This window comes from Podarcis bocagei, assembly GCF_964188305.1.
Source record: "Podarcis bocagei genome assembly, chromosome: 15".
Taxonomy (NCBI): domain Eukaryota; kingdom Metazoa; phylum Chordata; class Lepidosauria; order Squamata; family Lacertidae; genus Podarcis; species Podarcis bocagei.
Window position 1 is genome coordinate 31,783,840 of NC_138141.1, and position 16,913 is coordinate 31,800,752.

Below are 16,913 nucleotides of genomic sequence, written 5' to 3' on the forward strand. Positions count from 1 at the left end.
TGGTTTGCGTCGTGGCGTGAGCTTGCGCGCGCGCAGGGGCGAGAAGTCTTCTGCCGGGTCCGCCTAGGCGAGGGCTGGGCTAAGATGGCGGCGCCCGTCCTCCTGCGAGTCTCGGTGCCGCGCTGGGAGCGGGTGGCCCGCTACGCCGTGTGCCTGGCCGGCATCGCCCTCTCGCTCTACGCCTGCCACCTGGAGCGCGAGAAGGGCCGCGACCTCCACTACCGGGCCCTCTGCGACCTCAGCGACCGCGTCCGCTGCTCCGCCGCCATCGCCTCCAGGTCAGGCGGGCCGGGGAGGAGACCCGCTCGGGGGGAGAGGGTGTCCTCGAACGTGTGCAGAGCGCGTCTGACCTACTCCCCCGCCGCCCCCCGCGAGGGTCTGGGGTGGCCTGAGTTATTTCCCTCCACGGTGCGGAAGGGCCCCTGAGCATGTACAGACCGCACCTGCCCCTTCTCTCTCGCCAGTGACGCCCCGACGCGTATGTCCTGCTGCTTTCACGTTCTTGGGTGGTTTCGGGTCTTGCTGGGCAGGTGCAGAGGGTGCAGTTCCTATTCTGCCCATACTTAGGCCGGGACTGATAGCACCAATGAATTTGGGTGATAAAAGAGTGGAAGGAGTTAGCTGTGGGTAGAGGGTCGGACTGGGAGACCAGGGTCCGCGTCTCAATTCGGCCATGAAGCTTATTGTGTGACCTTGGGTGCCAGTCACTGCCTCTCAGCCTGGCCTACCTAACAGGGTTGGTGTGGGGATTAAATGAGGAGAGGGGAAACCATTTATGCCACCTTGAGCTCCTTGGAGAAAAAGGTGGAAAATAACTGCAATAAGTAAATAAAAAATCTTGGGTCTCATCACTATATAACTGCCCTAAGGGGGTGATTAATGTTGACCTACAGGGTTGCAGCTGACAGGTCTTGGAGCAAATCTTGGTCACTGCTCTTCGATCTAAGAGCTCTAGCTCATCATAGGATATTGTGGGAGAGGTTTTGTGGACAAGAGTGTGCTTCATCAGATATGTGAAGTGGTTTTAGTTACAGAAACAGTACAAGAGTATGAGGCCAAAAGACCACCTGTGTACATGAGAGAGGATACTGTACATATCACATAGGAAGAAGAGAAGCTGTCAGAAGAGTAAAATACCCAGTCAGAGTGGGCGTAGCCTTCCATAAGATGAACAATATCTGCTAACACCTAAATAGTGTGTTGCATTCTGGAATTTCTGCTGAGGTCATTTGGTGACAAATCTGCAACCACATTATAGTCAAATAACCCCTAAGATTAGCACGAATAATTCCTGTCCTACAGGGAGTGGTTTTAGGGTTTTGTTTTTGTGGAGAAACTTAAGTAAATTGATAAAACTTTTAACCTGAGGACAGGGACTGATCTTTGTAGTTCTTCTGATCTACTACAGTGGTACCTTGGTTTGCATACATCTTGGTTTGCATACGTTTTGGATTACAAACACTTCAAACCCCAAAGTGTGTGTCCCAGTTTGCAACCTTTTTTTGGATTACAACCCCTTTTTTTTAGAGGCCCCATTGGTGAAAGCGCGCCTTGGGTTACAATCTGTTTTGGTTTACAAATGGACCTCCGGAACGGATTATGGTTGTAAACCAAGGTACCACTGTATACTGATATTTGTAATGAATTCTGGGAGCCTTTTTCAACTAAAGAGTGAGATAAAAGGCTTCAAATGTTAGAAGATTCAGTTACTGAACCAAGTTGTGTTGGACCTGTTTGGGAACTTTTTCCAGCAGAGAGTGAGGAGGAGAGGGAAGGCCCTCTATACGTGTTTGGGTTGTTGTATTTGAACAAGTGTTCTAGATCTAGACTGTTGGCTGAATGTAGCCTCTCGTTTTCTCTCCACACCCTTGGAAGAAATTCTTTTGCAAAGAGGCTTGGGCTCCAGGATAAGAGCTGTGCATGCCAGGAATCTGTATGTGTTGAGCAACATTTTTGAGTAGGAGATGGAGTGGCAGTGAATGAGTGCAGGGTGGAAGCAGAGAAGGGGAAAAATGGGTGAGGCTGTGTTAGCTGATGGGTGTGTGTCTTGGACTGTTTCGATTTTGGCTTTGATCTACTGTGTGGGTTTAGAATGTCATGACAGGCGACATCCAGCAGGCCTCACTGGGTGGACTGGGTGACCACTGATAGAAATTAGGCTGTGGGGAGGAAGCAGGAGGTGTCAGCTGACAGATTTATTTGGACTGAGACTAAGTTCCGCAGTAACCATGTGTATCATTGTTAAAGCAGGAACTTGCATGGTGTCTCAGAAGCTAGCAGGTGGGGTGAGGTTGGGTGTGGGAAATGTTTGGGAGGTAAGGTTGGAAAGGTTTATTGTGGAGTGTGGGTTTGGGCAAGCAGCAGTGAGAAAGGAGCTTGTCAGATTGAGGGATGAATTAAATGCGCTTATCCAGATAATGTCAAAGAACCTTGTTTATTATGCAGATACAGCCTGTGTTCCTGCAAAAGCATTTCCCACCCAATAGTAAGAGAACTCAGTTCTGTCTTGATCTCCACTGGTGAAAGAGGCCCCAGTACAGGGCAGTTTGAGGCATTGTTAAGCCTTCGGCTCTTGGAGATCACTCTCCTAATGCAGTGGGGTTTGCTCAAAGCTACAAATTCCATTCTCCCAAACTCTCATGCTTTTATTACTGCCTTGTATTTATCAGTAATATTGTTGACATCGGTTATAAGGAACTATATGTGGGTGATTTTCAGTGAGCAGATGGAAGGAAGAGGACAGAGTACTTTGACTTGCCTGTCATGAGAAGCACAACTATGCAGTGGGCCAGTGCAAGCAGAACAGAGCTTTCCAGGCCTCCTCCACCAGGCTAGTACATACTTTTGCAGGCGAGTGGTTTTTCCTCTTTTATGCAGATATCCCCCAGGTTCTGCACCAAAGTCCAGTGCGTTATATTGACACTCTGCATTTTGCCACAGTGCTAGCTTGCTTGGTGTCATAATACTTTAATCCTTTTCAAAAAGATTTTGTAAATTCCTTGTGCTTTCATAGGGAATTGTGATCCACTTCCTAGAGCCAGAAGTGTTGTGCATGCTCCCTAATACCATGGACTTTTATAAGACATGCTATAGATTTTGCAATATTCAGATACAGTTTTCACCACATTTTGAGCAATTCAGTGAAATAGATTCACTTTTTTTAAAAAAGACACAGCCTGTGCAAAAACTTCAACTTGGTTTTAAAGCCCTGTGTCTATCTTATGGTAATGGGGAGTGTTGTCAGACAAGAGGCTTACTAAACATCATAAGATTCCTGAGGAAATCTTATTTGTATGAAAGATTTTCATCAGTACACTAGCAGTCTCAGAAAGTCTCCGTTTTGCACTGTTGCTATTTATCATGTTGACTTGCTGATAGTTTGGCAGGCAGCAGCTAGGGGTTTTTTGCCTGTATTGTGTGGAGGCTGGATTGACAGCTCATTCCTGTTGGAACAGGGTAGGGGCCCTTTGGTTTGTTTTGTCAAACAAATCCCTCAAGTAAAAGCATATTTTCTCCACTCCTTAACAATAGTGTGCTGTTTTATCTTTTTAGTTATACTTTGAACTGAGTTTCCCAACCCATTGTCACGATGACCTTCAGCTCCTATTTGCTGCTAGGCTTCCTGACCTTTCTGATTGACCTCTCCTGCCTCTTTTCCCGTCACATCTTTCCCTGCTGCCCTACTTATTGAGCATTGCTTGATTCCTAGCTGTTGTTTGCCAGAGTTGGCCAGTAGACAGCTGATAGAGTGAGTCGTGGCACAGTTGGATTAGCTTGGCATGCAGGACAGTGTAGAGTCCACCCAGAGGGTCAGTTGAAAGCTAGAGCACTGCCAGGTCAGGGGCTGGCCCAGCAAGCCCATCTAAAGACAGCTGGGATGTGGCTGAAATGAAAGAGACGCTAGCAGACTGGAGGAACAACAGTTCAGTTGGTTAGAGCACAATGCTGATCATGCCAGGTCACAGGTTCAATCCCCCATATGGGACAACTGCATACTCCTCCATTGCAGGGGGTTGTACTAGATGATCCTCAGGGTCCCTTCCAGCTACTATTCTACTATATAGCTTGGCAAAGATACAGGCTCTGGGGAAGGGCCATAACACAGGGATGGAGCATCTGCTTTGCATGCAGAAGGTCCCAGGCCCAATCCCCAGCACTCCCAGGTAGACCTGGGAATACACCTAACTTGAAATGTCAGTCGTTGTTGACAGTACTGAGCTGGATGGACCAGAGGTGTGACTCTATGTAAGGCAGTTTGCTGTGTCACTATTGTCCCAACACCCACCCCAAGAATGAACATTTTCATTCATCTCATTAGCTGATGTGTTTGAAGCACATTGTTGCTCCTGCAAGGGAACTCCCTGAACATTACAGGGGTCACAGGTCAAGATATGCTCCTCTGGCAGAGCCGAGCAGGAGATCTTGTGCACTGCTGGATGAATATCATTCTTCTTTTCGCCTTAATTGCAGCCAGATATGAAATTTGATGCCCTGGTAATAAATAGAAGCAATATGGCACAGCTAAAGGGAATCATAATCTGGAGACTGGAAAACCAGAAGGAATGATTGATTTAAAGACCTCCTTCATTGTGCTGTGCAAGGATGTCTTCTGCTCAGAATCCCCCTCCAACTTTTTCAGATGGCACACAAAGTTGTCTTGCTTCTCATTTGGGACTGGAGAAGACCCAGGTGTGTCGTTGTCTAGAAACAGTGGAATTTTTCATGCCGTGTCTTCTGGCTAGTTCCTGGAAAATCAATCTTTTTTGGAAGCTGGCTCCCAGAGCAGGTGTGCTAGATTTAAACATACAAGGTGTTCTAAGATTTTCACAATTAAACTATAGAAGTACTGTTGTTGTTTAGTTGTTCAGTCGTGTCCAACTCTTCGTGACCCCATGGACCAGAGCACGCCAGGCACTCCTGTCTTCCACTGCCTCCCGCAGTTTGGTCAGTACTGTACTGTACGGGACCTTAAATATACTTCCTAAATTGCTGCCAACTCCACTGTGTTCAAGGTAAAGCTGGATGCTTGCTGGAAGAAAGGAGGTCATCCTAGCAGGTGTAAGCATAGGAAAGTTACTTGCCTTCCTCTCCACACATGCTGTATGTTAGCCATTTGTGGCGTTAAAAGGAGCCAAGCTTTCTCTGCATGGTGGCCTAGAGATGAGATTGTTCATCATAGGGGACCAGGCAACTGATTTATTTTCGGCCCTTTGCTACAGTTGAAGTTAGTGGACTTTGCATTAATCACATATGGAATTTCTGTTGGGGTGTGTGTGTGTGTCAGGTGTTTAACCTTGGCAGCTCCCTGCACATTCTCCTGAAATATTTGCTAGCAGACGTACCTTCTGTAGGTGAAATGTTTTCTGAAGTTGTGTAATGTTTTAGAATACTTCTTCCCAAACGCATCATGGGTTGGGCATTTGTGTGCTTAGGTGGTGATTAGCAGTGGTTTCCCAGTTTGGAATTGGGTAATATGGGTGAAACTTGAATGGGAGTGTGAGAAAATCCTTATCTTGTACAGGAAGCCTTCCTCAAAGTTAGGCACTCATTGCACTTGGAACCTAAGAAAAGACCTACAGCTGGATCGTGCCAATAGTCCAACATACTGTTCCCACAGCAGGTAACCAGATGCCCCAGTGGGGAGTCTGCAGGCAGGACCTGACTGCAACACCACCCTCCATGGTTTGTGATTCTTATCCTCAAGCCCAGCTCAGGCAGAAGTGGAGGGCCAAGGATCATATCCAGTTTTAGTCATACTCAGAGTAGAGCTACTGGAGTTAATAGAAGTGGTTAATGTAGAGCCACTAATTTCAATAGGTCTCCTCTGAGTTGAACTTTGATACAGTCTTGAACTTGCCCCCTGCTTTGGATGGCATTAAAACAGGATTAGAGAAATTCATGGCAGCAAAGAGGGCTACTAGCCAGGACCGCTCTGCTCTGCTTTCACAGTTGGAGGCACCAATTCTCCTGAATTCTCTTGCTGGAAACCCCAGGATGGGAGAGTGCTGCTATGCGCGAATTCTGGTTGCGGGTTTGGCACCTGACTGGTCAGTGTGAGACGAGGGTCTCTGGACTAGATGGGCCATTGGCCTGATTCAGCAGGCTTTTCTTACGTTCTTATGAACCCCTTTGTCAGCCCTGCCCAATTTAACAAACTCAAATTCGTGCATGGCCCATTCATGGCCTCGCTGGCTACACTACAGTGCAAAAGGACTTGCTAATAGCTGGTGCTGCTCATCTGAAACCTGAGTGATTCTTTTAAGGGCAAGTTACATTTCATCTGATGTAAAACCAAAACAAAACAACCACAAAAAAGCTCCAATCCAAAAACCATCAAAAACAAGTAAAGCAGGAAAATTAAAGAGAGCAGCTGACAGAAGACCCGCAGTTTCAGTAGCAATGGAAACAACACAGCAAGTTTATGGACTTACTAATCCCCAAATCCTTTATTATCCCATAACAAATTTAATTACTGAGCAGAGGAGCCACAGAGCATCCCGGCAAGAATTAGCAGCAGCAGTTTCTCTTTGAGGTTTGCATAAAGGGTTCTGTTTAGCGGTGGTATGAAGCTGAAGGCTCACCACACTTGCCTGAACTCCACAAATGAGCCCTCAAGGGCCATTGAGGGCACTGCCTGCATTCCTAATGCTGCAGAAAGCCTTCCTTGGCTTGTCTGGAATCATGGTCAGAAATTAAACTGTGAGGTCATGGTTTTAATATCCTTAAACCACTGGGAGAAATGAGGTTGACAAAGCGGTGAAGTCAGGCTCAGTCTTCGTTAGGGCTAGGCAATATCTGCTTTTCAACTTCGTGATACATCACCAGCTAAACATCACAATATTTCACCCTCAAAGCCAGCCACTAGATGAAAGGGAAGCGCTTATTTCATAAAATTTATACACCGCTTGACTGTAAGGGAGAAAAGCCCCTTTTAAGTGGTTTACAAAAAGGAGACAATAAAATTCATAAGAAAAATTAATGGCAATAATTGAAAACTTTCACAAAGTTAAAATAATGATAGACTAAAAACAGATTAAAACTCTTCTCAACTTTCTGAAGATCTGCGTCACCTTGTCTAAACAAGAATGTTTTTAGCAGGTGCTGAAAAGAGTACAGTGAAGGTGCCTGCCCGATGTCAATAGGCAGGGAGTTTCAGAGTGTATGTATTTGTTTTATTTATTAAATTTGTATACCGCCCTTCCTCTGCAGATCACAACATAAAGTGCAGGTGCTGTCACACTAAAAAGTTGACTTCTTACGAATGTGGAATGGGTATTGTGTGGCAACTAACAGGGCCACTTCCGCTGACTAAATGGTGGGTGAATGGTTCCCAAGTTGTTACGGGCTTTATATGCTAATAGTAGTACCTAGCAAATTGGTAGCCAGTGAGATCTTTGATCACAGGTGTTCCATGCTGTCAGCGATCGTGCCACAGCATTTTGCACTATAACTGCAGCTTCTGAATCAAATGATTCCAGTCTTCTCTGTCATGTTGTATGTGTGCGGCAGATGTGGCCGAGCTGTGTGTGCAAGGCCTCCTTACCCACTCGCCTGTCTTACTGTAGGAGGAGGCAAAATAATCAGATTCATGCAATGCAGGCTAACTGCTCCACTGTCTTTCAGATGGGGTCGAGGTTTTGGCCTGCTGGGTTCCATTTTTGGAAAAGACAGTGCAATAAATCAACCGAACAGCGTCTTCGGTCTTGTGTTCTATGTTCTACAAATGTTACTTGGTAAGTGTCAAAACTTCCCTCCCTCCATTTTCCATTATCTTTTGCCTGTGGTGCTCAGGGTCACACACCTTCTGTTGTATAAACTTTGTTCCTGGCACAGTTGCATCCTGTATCCTCACTGAACTGCCTTTCCTATTCCATGGTCTGAACAAGCAGGTCAACAGCTCATAGTCCTTAACCACAGTAACACCCACAAATCCTGAAGCAGAGCTGGAAAGAATAGTCAATTCCCAGCCATCAAAATTAACACACATTTGTTAGTTGTCAGCCATGTTCAGGGCTGGGGAAAATGTCTCAGCTGCATCAGAAATGATGGGGAATGTGGCAGCAACCATCCCCTGTGTTTCTCACTTCGGATTCCCTCCCCAAACTCCCTTCAGATAATCAGAAACCATATTTTCAGTGAATGCATAGGCTTGCAAATAGCCACTTGCCTGGTTGCCTTTGGTGAGCTGGAATCCATTCCAGGCAAAACCAGGCTGTAACTCAGAAGGAAGCTGGCACTTCTTGTTTTCAGGCTCCCAGCGGGTTGCAAATCCTTGGAGTCAGTATAATTTTGATGGGGCTTCTTTGCAAGCCTGAGTGGGTGTTTTGCAGCATTTGCTCTCATTAACCCTTCCTTTCCTCCCACCCTCCCCACTCCTGCTGTTCCTGCTCTCCCAGCTGTCAAACTTCAGGTTGTCAGCGTCTTGTGGCAGTGACCACTCTGTGCTTGCAGCTGCTTTAAAATGCTGTGCCCGGTGTTGGCGCTGCATAATGTAACAGAGGAAGGACTTGCACACCTTCTCTGCAAAGGTGCTGTGCATTAAATTTCCTCGCTGGATATCCCGGGAGCCTCAACTGAAGTGTTATGGTAATTGGTGGTCTTTGATATTTTGGTGGTGGGCAGCATTGTGAAGTACCTTTTTGGGGGGAATAAGCTGAGGACAGGCCCCTGCTTCTCCCTCCATGAGTTTATCTAATCCCCTATGAAGGCCTTCTGAGCCTTACTACTTTTTACAGCCAGTTTCCATGAATCGAGTAAGATGGAGCAGACTTAACATTGGCACCAGGGCTTGGAGCTCGTAACCTCTGAGGCTTTAAACATTTTAAGAAAGCAAAAATCCTTTGAACAAATCCTGTTTCTCTGCCTGACAGTAGGCGGTCTGTTAGTGATGCGGTGACTGACCTATTTGTTTTATTTGTTTCAAAAAATTGATACAGTACACCACTTGATTGTAGTAAAACCACAAAGCAGTTTACAAAAAAAGATAAAGCAATAAAATTATCACTAGGAAAAATTAACCAAAATAATTGAAGACATTCAAAAAGTTAAATTAGCAAAACCAAAAACAGGGAGTTCCAAAGTGTAGGTGCTGCTGCTGACTTCAAGCTTCCAGCTGGTGTGTGTGTGTAACAAAACACCTCTCCATCTTTCCAAGTCTGCTTTTAATGGTATATTAAACGTGTCTTTTTAAAAATGAGAAATAGGAATGGCTCGGCTGGGCTGTGTTGGGCAAAACTGTGCCAAGTAACTGCTTTGTCTTTTCAGGTATGACGGCAAGTGCGGTAGCGGCGCTAGTCCTCATGATGTCTTCCATAGTATCGGTAATAGGATCCTTGTACCTGGCCTACATTCTGTACTTTGTCCTGAAGGAATTCTGCATTATCTGCGTTGTCACGTACTTGCTGAACTTCATTCTCTTTATCATCAACTACAAACGACTAGTTTACTTGAACGAAGCCTGGAAGCGGCAACTCCCGCCCAAACAGGATTAACCCCCTCCCCCATCCCCATGAAAACTTTTGACTGACAGTCTGAAGACCCGACTTCCGTTTCGAGTTTATTTCACAGTAAAAGAAGGTTTTTGTTGTTGTTATTTTTCTTCTCCATATCAGATGCTTTCCCCCAAGGAACCTCACTGGTTTAATGACAGTGAATGCAAAAGAACCGGGCTCTGTGGTAACTTCTTTCCAATGAATTCAGGGTGGCATCGGTGGAAGTCCTAACCCAATCAAAGACCAGCTTTAACTCTACGCTGAAGGAGTTCTTAGCTGCAGATTCGTTGCACCCTCCTACTCTGTCCTCCCCCCAATATTTCAGGTTGGTAACACTTGCTAGGAAGCCCCTGCATTCTATGTATAAATTCAGTTTTGGGAGTCTTTAACAGAAGATCATGATAACTTTATTCTAGACTTTAGAGGTACCGTACGGAAATGTTGCTGTTTACATTATGTGTATTTGTAGCTAAGGGGATTTCACTTGGAAGACTTACTGCAACATTGTACATCAGGCTCAGAAGCGCTGGGCAGCATCCGTGTGAAACCAGAAGCTTATCACGGCTCAAATCGGTTTTTGCTCAGAAGCTTAGCGACTTGAAAAACCTTCCAATTCTCGTTGGAATATTTTATTTTTTAATGGAGGATGAAATGAGCCCATCTCTCTGGAGAAAACTGTTGCAACGAGGGAGAATTAGTTGAGATTCCTTCTTCCTTCTTTTTCTTTGGACATGAAAATGGAATTTGATGCGGCAAGTTGTGCATGTCTTCAGAAAGCGGCAGGACTTAATACAGGTTCCTGTGCAAGACGTGAGCTGTTTGGCGTGGGTGACAAAAAGATCTCCTGGGAGGACACTAAGAAGGGTTTGGCCTGGGGGAATGGAGGGTCATGGCATTGGGAGAGCCATCTTCTCAAATAGAAAAAGGGGTGAGCCGCCCTTGCGCTCCAAATCTATGTCAGGCGGCCAAACAGTATTAATGGTTTGAGGTATATTTCAAGCTGCTGCGTAGAATTACAACGTTACACTGGATCCCAGTGACTTACTGGCAAACTGATGCACTGAAGTCTTCTTATGCAAGCCAGAATGCAATGGAGGGCAATGTCCAAGGGCACTTAGAGTTTCCCCTGGGCAGTTTCCCTTTGTTTCAATGAGGCTGGCGCATAAAATGATTGTGACAAACTTTGTAGAGACCTAGTGATCCCGGATCCTTTTATACAAAATTGGGAGTGAAGTTTAGGGTGGATATTGAACTCTTCCCCCCGCTCCTGAGATGAGGGGCAGGAGGGCTAGGGATTGTGTTAGAAGAAAATGGGCAGGCGAAATGAATAGGCTCGGTTGAAAGGGAAGGCTTAGGATTCCGTAACGGTTCTTGTTGGAAACTGTACGTTCAAGCGAAAGAGCGCATCACTGTGGGTTATTTTCCTTCATTCCATGGCGTCCTGAAATGCAGTGTTTCTTTTTCCTTTTAAAAAAAGTGCCTTCTGTCCTTAAAAAAGAAAAAAAAAAGAAAAAAACCAAATATTGGGCCACGGGGTTGGAGGTGTTTGAAATTGGCAGGCAGAAGTGTTCGTACGAGAGAGATAGATATATATATGAAACAAACCCTTGCAGTATGTAGAAAGTGTTTCTCTTCCCATTGGGGCTCCCCACATAACCAATGACCTCAGATGGGTTCCTCCTATGATCACTTTGACTAACCTCATGGTTTGGACTATGGTTGAGGAGAGTTGTAGTCCGAAAGCGCCCAGGGGGAAGGCACTCGGCTGCTGTGAAGGCCTTCCAAGGACGTTCCTATGAAGCCTGGTTGGAGGAGGCAGGAATGTCAGTTCAGTTCTTTGGCCTCCCCCCAAAACTGGTCTTTTCAGCCAAGTCAATGCTTGGTGCCCACTGCTGACAAGGGCAGGCTCCACAGTCTCTGTGACTGGCTTCTGCTGGAGCATCTCCTGGCGGGAAGAGGCTACCTGTCCTTCCTCCCCACACTACATTACCTAACCGTGGAGGCTTTGCCCGGCCAGTTTTGATAGGAAGGCAGGAGCCTGCAAATGGACCGTTTTGCAGGGCTCGAAATCTGGGAAGGCAGGAGCAGCTTCCAGTCTTGACACAGCCGCCACACTCAAAAGATCGCTCCTTGGAAGTGCTTCTGTCTTTCCTACTCCACACCCACCCCACCCGGCACTTTTCCGGAGCGGTGGGGAAACGAGGTTGCCACTTTGTTCTCGTAGAGGTAGCAAGAAGGCAGGTGTTTCTGGAGAGTGAGAGTGTGTGTTTTAGCGGTGCTAAGGAGGGTTTGGAAGGGCAGTCTCCATGGGTGACCGTAGCCCCTGTTGGAACCGCACAGCTGCTACAGTCACCTGGAGGCTTCTCTGCATGGGAGGACTACTTGAGGCTCCTGTATGAATTAGCCTGTGGCATTGATATAGTCACAACTATGCTTCATCCCCAAATATCTCCGGCAGTTGCTTTGGGTGTGCGTGCCTACGCATTCTTGTGCAAAAGTATTAAGGGTAGCGGGTTCATTGAGCTCAATGGCATGTGATCAGAGCCCTGGCACCCGGCATTGTTTCCTAGGCATCTCACAGTGCCTGTCCTGGGTTGCACAGGACAGTGAAATATCTTGGGGCAGATCTGAATGTATCTAACCAACCCCAAGAGAAACTGAGAGGTCCCTGTTCTCCCAAGCGTGTGATGCCAAAAGGATAGCCCTGCGCTATTCCCACTGCCCACTCTTAGTGCAGGGCAGACTCTTTCTTGCCTTCGTATCTGAGAGGGCTGAAAACGTTCTTTGAAGAACCTCCTTCTAGAAAATTCCATTCCGTCTGTGTCTAAATACTTCTCGTGAGTCTGTGTAAGAAGTCCTCGTTTTGATGTACCATTCTCCTTTTTAAAACAACAACACAAGATTAAGGTGTTAGAATGAAATCCTCTTGTGTCTTGTGAAAAACGCAGTGTGTTTTCAGTGGGATCGGCATCTGCCCCCAACCCCCGATGGTCTTTTTCGACAGTATTTTTAAAGCCTGCCAAATGAACAGTCTGGTTCTCACAAGGGGCCACAACCGGGTGGTCGTGGAAGCCTGGTCATATGAGTACTGTTTGATATGTATATGTATTTGTGTATATGTGTGTGTATGTATGTATATATATATATATACACATATATGCATACATGCAGTGTATAAAAGAAAGAAAAAACACTAATAACCGCTCGTTGTCTTCGTCAGGGTGGGGAAAAGTTTCTCAAAAGACATCTTGTGTTAACAAGAGTAAAGCTGAAGCTTGTCTTGAAATTTGTCGGTGGTATAGATTTTTTTTGTTTTTTGCCCTTGCTCTGAAAGACTTTTTTTTTTAAAAAATATCTTGTAATGATGAAATGTAAGGGTTTATTTATTGAATATTATTATTTCTTAACATATCTGAGGGCGAGAGAAGTCTTCACTTTCCTTGAACCTTTGGTCAAGGAGAAGAGTTCCATTTGTACACGATTGTAACCTTGGCCTTTGTGTTTCCTCCCTGCTTCTTGGGACCAGCTTTTCCTGCTTTCCGGGGCCAGCAAGCCTCATTGCTCCCACGCAATTTGGCCTGCTCTGCCTGCTGATCTTAAATTGCAGAATCAAAACCTTGGGTGTTGACTTCATCCCTCCCCATTCATTTTCTCCCCGATGGAGAGAAACCCACCGTTTTGTTAAGTGTTCTTCGCAGGCTCTGTGCATCACAGATGTTCCCAGCCTGGTTTGTTTTGACCCCTGCGTAACAGCCACCCAGGGCACTCAGCAGTTGACTTATAGCTGCAGGAGAGCCCATCCGGCTCCTTCCTCCCACTCCTATCACCCGGGGGGACAGAAACCCTTCTCCTTTGGAGGAGCCAGGCCCCTTAACGCACTGTGGTGGCTGGACCTGCCTACAGGGTTGCAAAAAGTGTGCACTCTTCCTTATCGCCCACCCCAGTGGGACCCCCAAAAAGCCCCAGCCAACTCTCCCCATAATGTGTGATTGTGGTACCCAGGTCTCAGCCATGAGAGGATAGGATTATCCATGCAAAAAAGCAGTTTGAGTGCAGGATGCAACATGGTGGTGCCCCATGCAGCACCAGTTGCAACTTGCTCACATGACTTTCTCTTGAGGTCAGCAGACTTCATGGACCTATGTAGAAGAGGGAACCCTTGCCCCCTTTATCCCATGCACCTGCCAAAATCCAGTCTTTTTACACAACCATGCTTGGCCAGTTGCATCTGGTTGTGCAAGCTGCCTCATTTTATGCCAGAGAGAAACAGAGAAATGCTTGTTGTCTTTCGGTGATTTAAAGGTTCAAGTTCGTATTAGCCCTATGTGTGGGGAAGCCAGACTTTCTGGAGACCAACCTCATTCTCCTCCCTCGCCTGTCATTCCAATCCAACCCCTGAAAACTGTGGCCAAAGGGCCTCAAAAATTGAGTGTGGCGTGTCCCTGCAGACAGGGAGCAGGCAGCTTTTTGCTTAGTGGGGAATGGGAGACAGGGAGCCCTTGTGGGTCGGAGAAACCCATTTTTGTATTACACGTGGGACCCTTCTCAGTGGAGTAGGGGGTAGCTGTTGCGTCCAGGAGCTTGTGAGGTTAATTTTGAATGAAGGCATATTATTTGAGGCAGACAATAATCCAGCTTCCACTCACCCCTTCAAGGTTTTGATCTAGATGAACTGACGTGCTCATGTTGCTTTTGTCCTGCCTTCACCAACCTCGTCTGGAGGGAGCTGGTGAGAGATGGGGGGGGGGGGCGTCCAAAACATCTGGAGAGCATCAGGTGGGCAAAGGGCGGGATAAATCTGTGTGTGTGTGTTTTTCTATAAAGGTCCGCTGCTTATGGAAATAATGTTAGCAGACCGCAGAATCAGAACATCTTTTGAAAGGGGTTTTCTTGCTGCTTCATGTGGTCTCTGATCCAAAAAGAAAGCTAGGATTTCAGCTAGCAGCTCCTGGCCTACCTGGATTTAAAAATAAAATAAAACACTTTGGCCTCTGTTCTGCCAACGCTATTGAAACACACCCTTGCAAAACTAAGGAAGCTGAAGTATTCCATTACCATTTTTTTAATTAAAAAAACAAACCTGTATTAAGCATGGACTAAATATTCAATGTGTGTTCTGTCTCGTATGTTTTGATCTGACAATTATTATTTCTTTTTCATGTGTTTCGAACTCGCCACCTGTGTCTAAATTGGAGTCGTCCCGTTTTTCTGTTCAACCTAAGACTGCGACATTCTAAGGTCTGGGGTCCACTTTTTGCTAATGCGAAATTAAAACAGAAACCATGTAAATAATGTAAGAATGTTTTATTTGTTGCACATAACTTTTTTGGTATAAAAAACAAAAATAAATGTAGAAATTATCTGTGGATGTCTTTGCAGTGTTGCTTCATAATCCGTGCTGCTGTTTCATGCCCTTCTCCCCAGTAAGGCCCCCAATTCCTTGACGTTTAGTCATAGAGAGCTATTAGCCCCTCAGAGTTTGTGTGAAGTGTCCGCATTACAGTGCATAAAGTTATGCACTGTGGAGAAAAATGGGGAGTTTTTCTCCCTCACATATAATGCTAGCACCCAATAGGGTCATCCACTAAAGTTGAATGTTGAAAGATTCAGGACAGACAAAATACCGGTAATTCCTTCACGCAGCGCATAGTTAAACTCTAGAACTCTCTCCCACAGGAGGCAGTGATGGCCACCAACTTGGATGGCTTTAAAGGAGGATTGGACAAATTCATGGCGGTTAAGGCCACCAATGGCTATGCTCTATCAATCGCTGTGAATTACAAGTGGGAAGATTGTGTCTGTTGTGCTAATCTCCTGCTCGGGGGCTTCCCAGAATAGGCATCTGGTTGGCCACTGAACTAGACAAGCATTTCTGCTGATCCAGCAGCTTCTTGCTCATACACCATACTTGTCAAAAAGACCCAAGAGATTGTGGTGATCGTTACACAAGGCTACACTGGCTTTGTGTAAACCAGAATCTATAAACATGTTCAAAATGAGAATGTCATGGATGCTTTAGTTGACATTCCTCCTGCATTGCAGGGGGTTGGACTAGATGACCCTCAGGATCCCAACTCTACAATTCTATGGTTCTATAAGAAAATCTTTGTCCGTATTCATTTACGTTCCTTTGGCTTTATCGTACGGAAGAGCAGAGCAGAGCTGCGGTCCCTCCCCTGCTTTCATGAAGAAAACAACAATCACGGAAATTTAGTCGCTGTTTGGATGCTCAGTAGTGCCTCTCCTTGAATTTCTTCTGCTGTGCTTAATGTAACAGCGTAAGTCAAGTGCACTTGGAGGCCTGAGTTTGGGGCAAACCAATGTCATGGTAATTGGGCCGCGCAAGGGGCCTGCATTCCTCAGCCAACTTCCAGTATCTCTCCCTTAGGACGAAGGCGGCCGATTTGGGTTGTCGTTGGCGGGTGAAAATACCTTTCTTGTTGCCCAAAACGCGCATTGTGCCTGCAAGATGGGGAAGAAAGTTACAAAGGGAAGGCCCAACGGCAACAGCTTTGTAGAGCTGGGAAGGAACTTGCAGGTAATCCAGACCAAAGATGGGGAATCTGTGATGGCTCTCCATACATTGTTAGACTCCCAACTCCTATCATCTCTCAGTGCTGGCAAAGCTGTCTGCCTGGGGCTGATGGGAGTTGGAGTCCAACAACATCCAAAGGGCCATGCAGGTTCCCTGTCCCTGATCTCTGGGCCACTTCCTGTCTAGTACAGGATGCCCCCCTGCCAGATGTGGCCAGCCTCTGCTTAAATTCCTTATGTGAATGAAAACCCCTGCTTCACCAGGCAGTCTGTTCTCTTGCCTCAACAGCTCTTGAACACCGGGGAGCTGCCGTCTTGCATTGCCTATAGCAGGACAGTCCCAACGTTTCATACCAACTGGGCCGCAAAAGTACTTAGACACAGAACCCGCGGGCTGCACACTGCCTTGTTGTGCTGGAAGTGCGAGCAAGACTAAAGTTTGAACCCCCCCCCCCACAAGGCTCTGGCAGGGTCCAAGAGCCCTCCCACCTCCTTTCTAAACTGGGAAAGTGCTAACTAGGCTTTTGGAATGAGGCAGGAGGACTCTAGGACCCTGTCAGAGCCTCGGTTTTCGAGTGTCTCGGAAGCCAAAGGTTTTGGAACCCGAACACCGGAAACCCAGAAGCAATTGCTTCCGTTTTTGAATGCGCCTCGGAAGTCGAACGGCTTCTGCTGTGTGTTTTTCTTTTTTCTCCGTTGACTTTGCCGACCGCCCTTTGTGCCTCGGTTGTCGAACGTTTCGGAAGTTGAACAGTCTTCCGGAATGGATTACATTTGACAACCAAGGTATCATTGTACCTCCAAACCAACGTCAAAAGTTTCCAGAGATTTAAGACTTCCGAGGAGCTGTCGCCAGCGGGCAGCGCTGACTCTAGCATTTGTTTATTG

General features: G+C 46.3%; 2 protein-coding genes across 2 annotated transcripts in view; one reads left to right on the plus strand and one right to left on the minus strand.

The window, feature by feature from the left end:
- On the plus strand, window positions 1-14,857 carry VKORC1L1 (vitamin K epoxide reductase complex subunit 1 like 1). Its single transcript, XM_081173232.1, has 3 exons — window positions 1-278; window positions 7,624-7,733; window positions 9,265-14,857. Exons 1-3 carry the CDS (start codon window positions 85-87, stop codon window positions 9,489-9,491), a joined length of 531 nt encoding a protein of 176 aa, XP_081029358.1. The 5' UTR covers window positions 1-84; the 3' UTR covers window positions 9,492-14,857.
- The window catches only part of GUSB (glucuronidase beta), a 19,432-nt gene continuing 17,299 nt past the window's right edge, over window positions 14,781-16,913 (minus strand). Inside the window, exon 12 of the mRNA XM_081173008.1 lies at window positions 14,781-15,953. Coding sequence (XP_081029134.1) covers window positions 15,775-15,953 — 179 coding nt within the window. The 3' untranslated portion in view covers window positions 14,781-15,774. The remainder of the gene's footprint in view (window positions 15,954-16,913) is intronic.

Coding starts and splice junctions, on each gene's coding strand:
- VKORC1L1 (XM_081173232.1), top strand. CDS start 85: ATGGCGGCGCCCGTCCTCCTGCGAGTCTCGGTGCCGCGCTGGGAGCGG. Junction 279..7,623: donor TCCGCCGCCATCGCCTCCAG/GTCAGGCGGGCC, acceptor ACTGTCTTTCAG/ATGGGGTCGAGGTTTTGGCC. Junction 7,734..9,264: donor TGTTCTACAAATGTTACTTG/GTAAGTGTCAAA, acceptor TTGTCTTTTCAG/GTATGACGGCAAGTGCGGTA.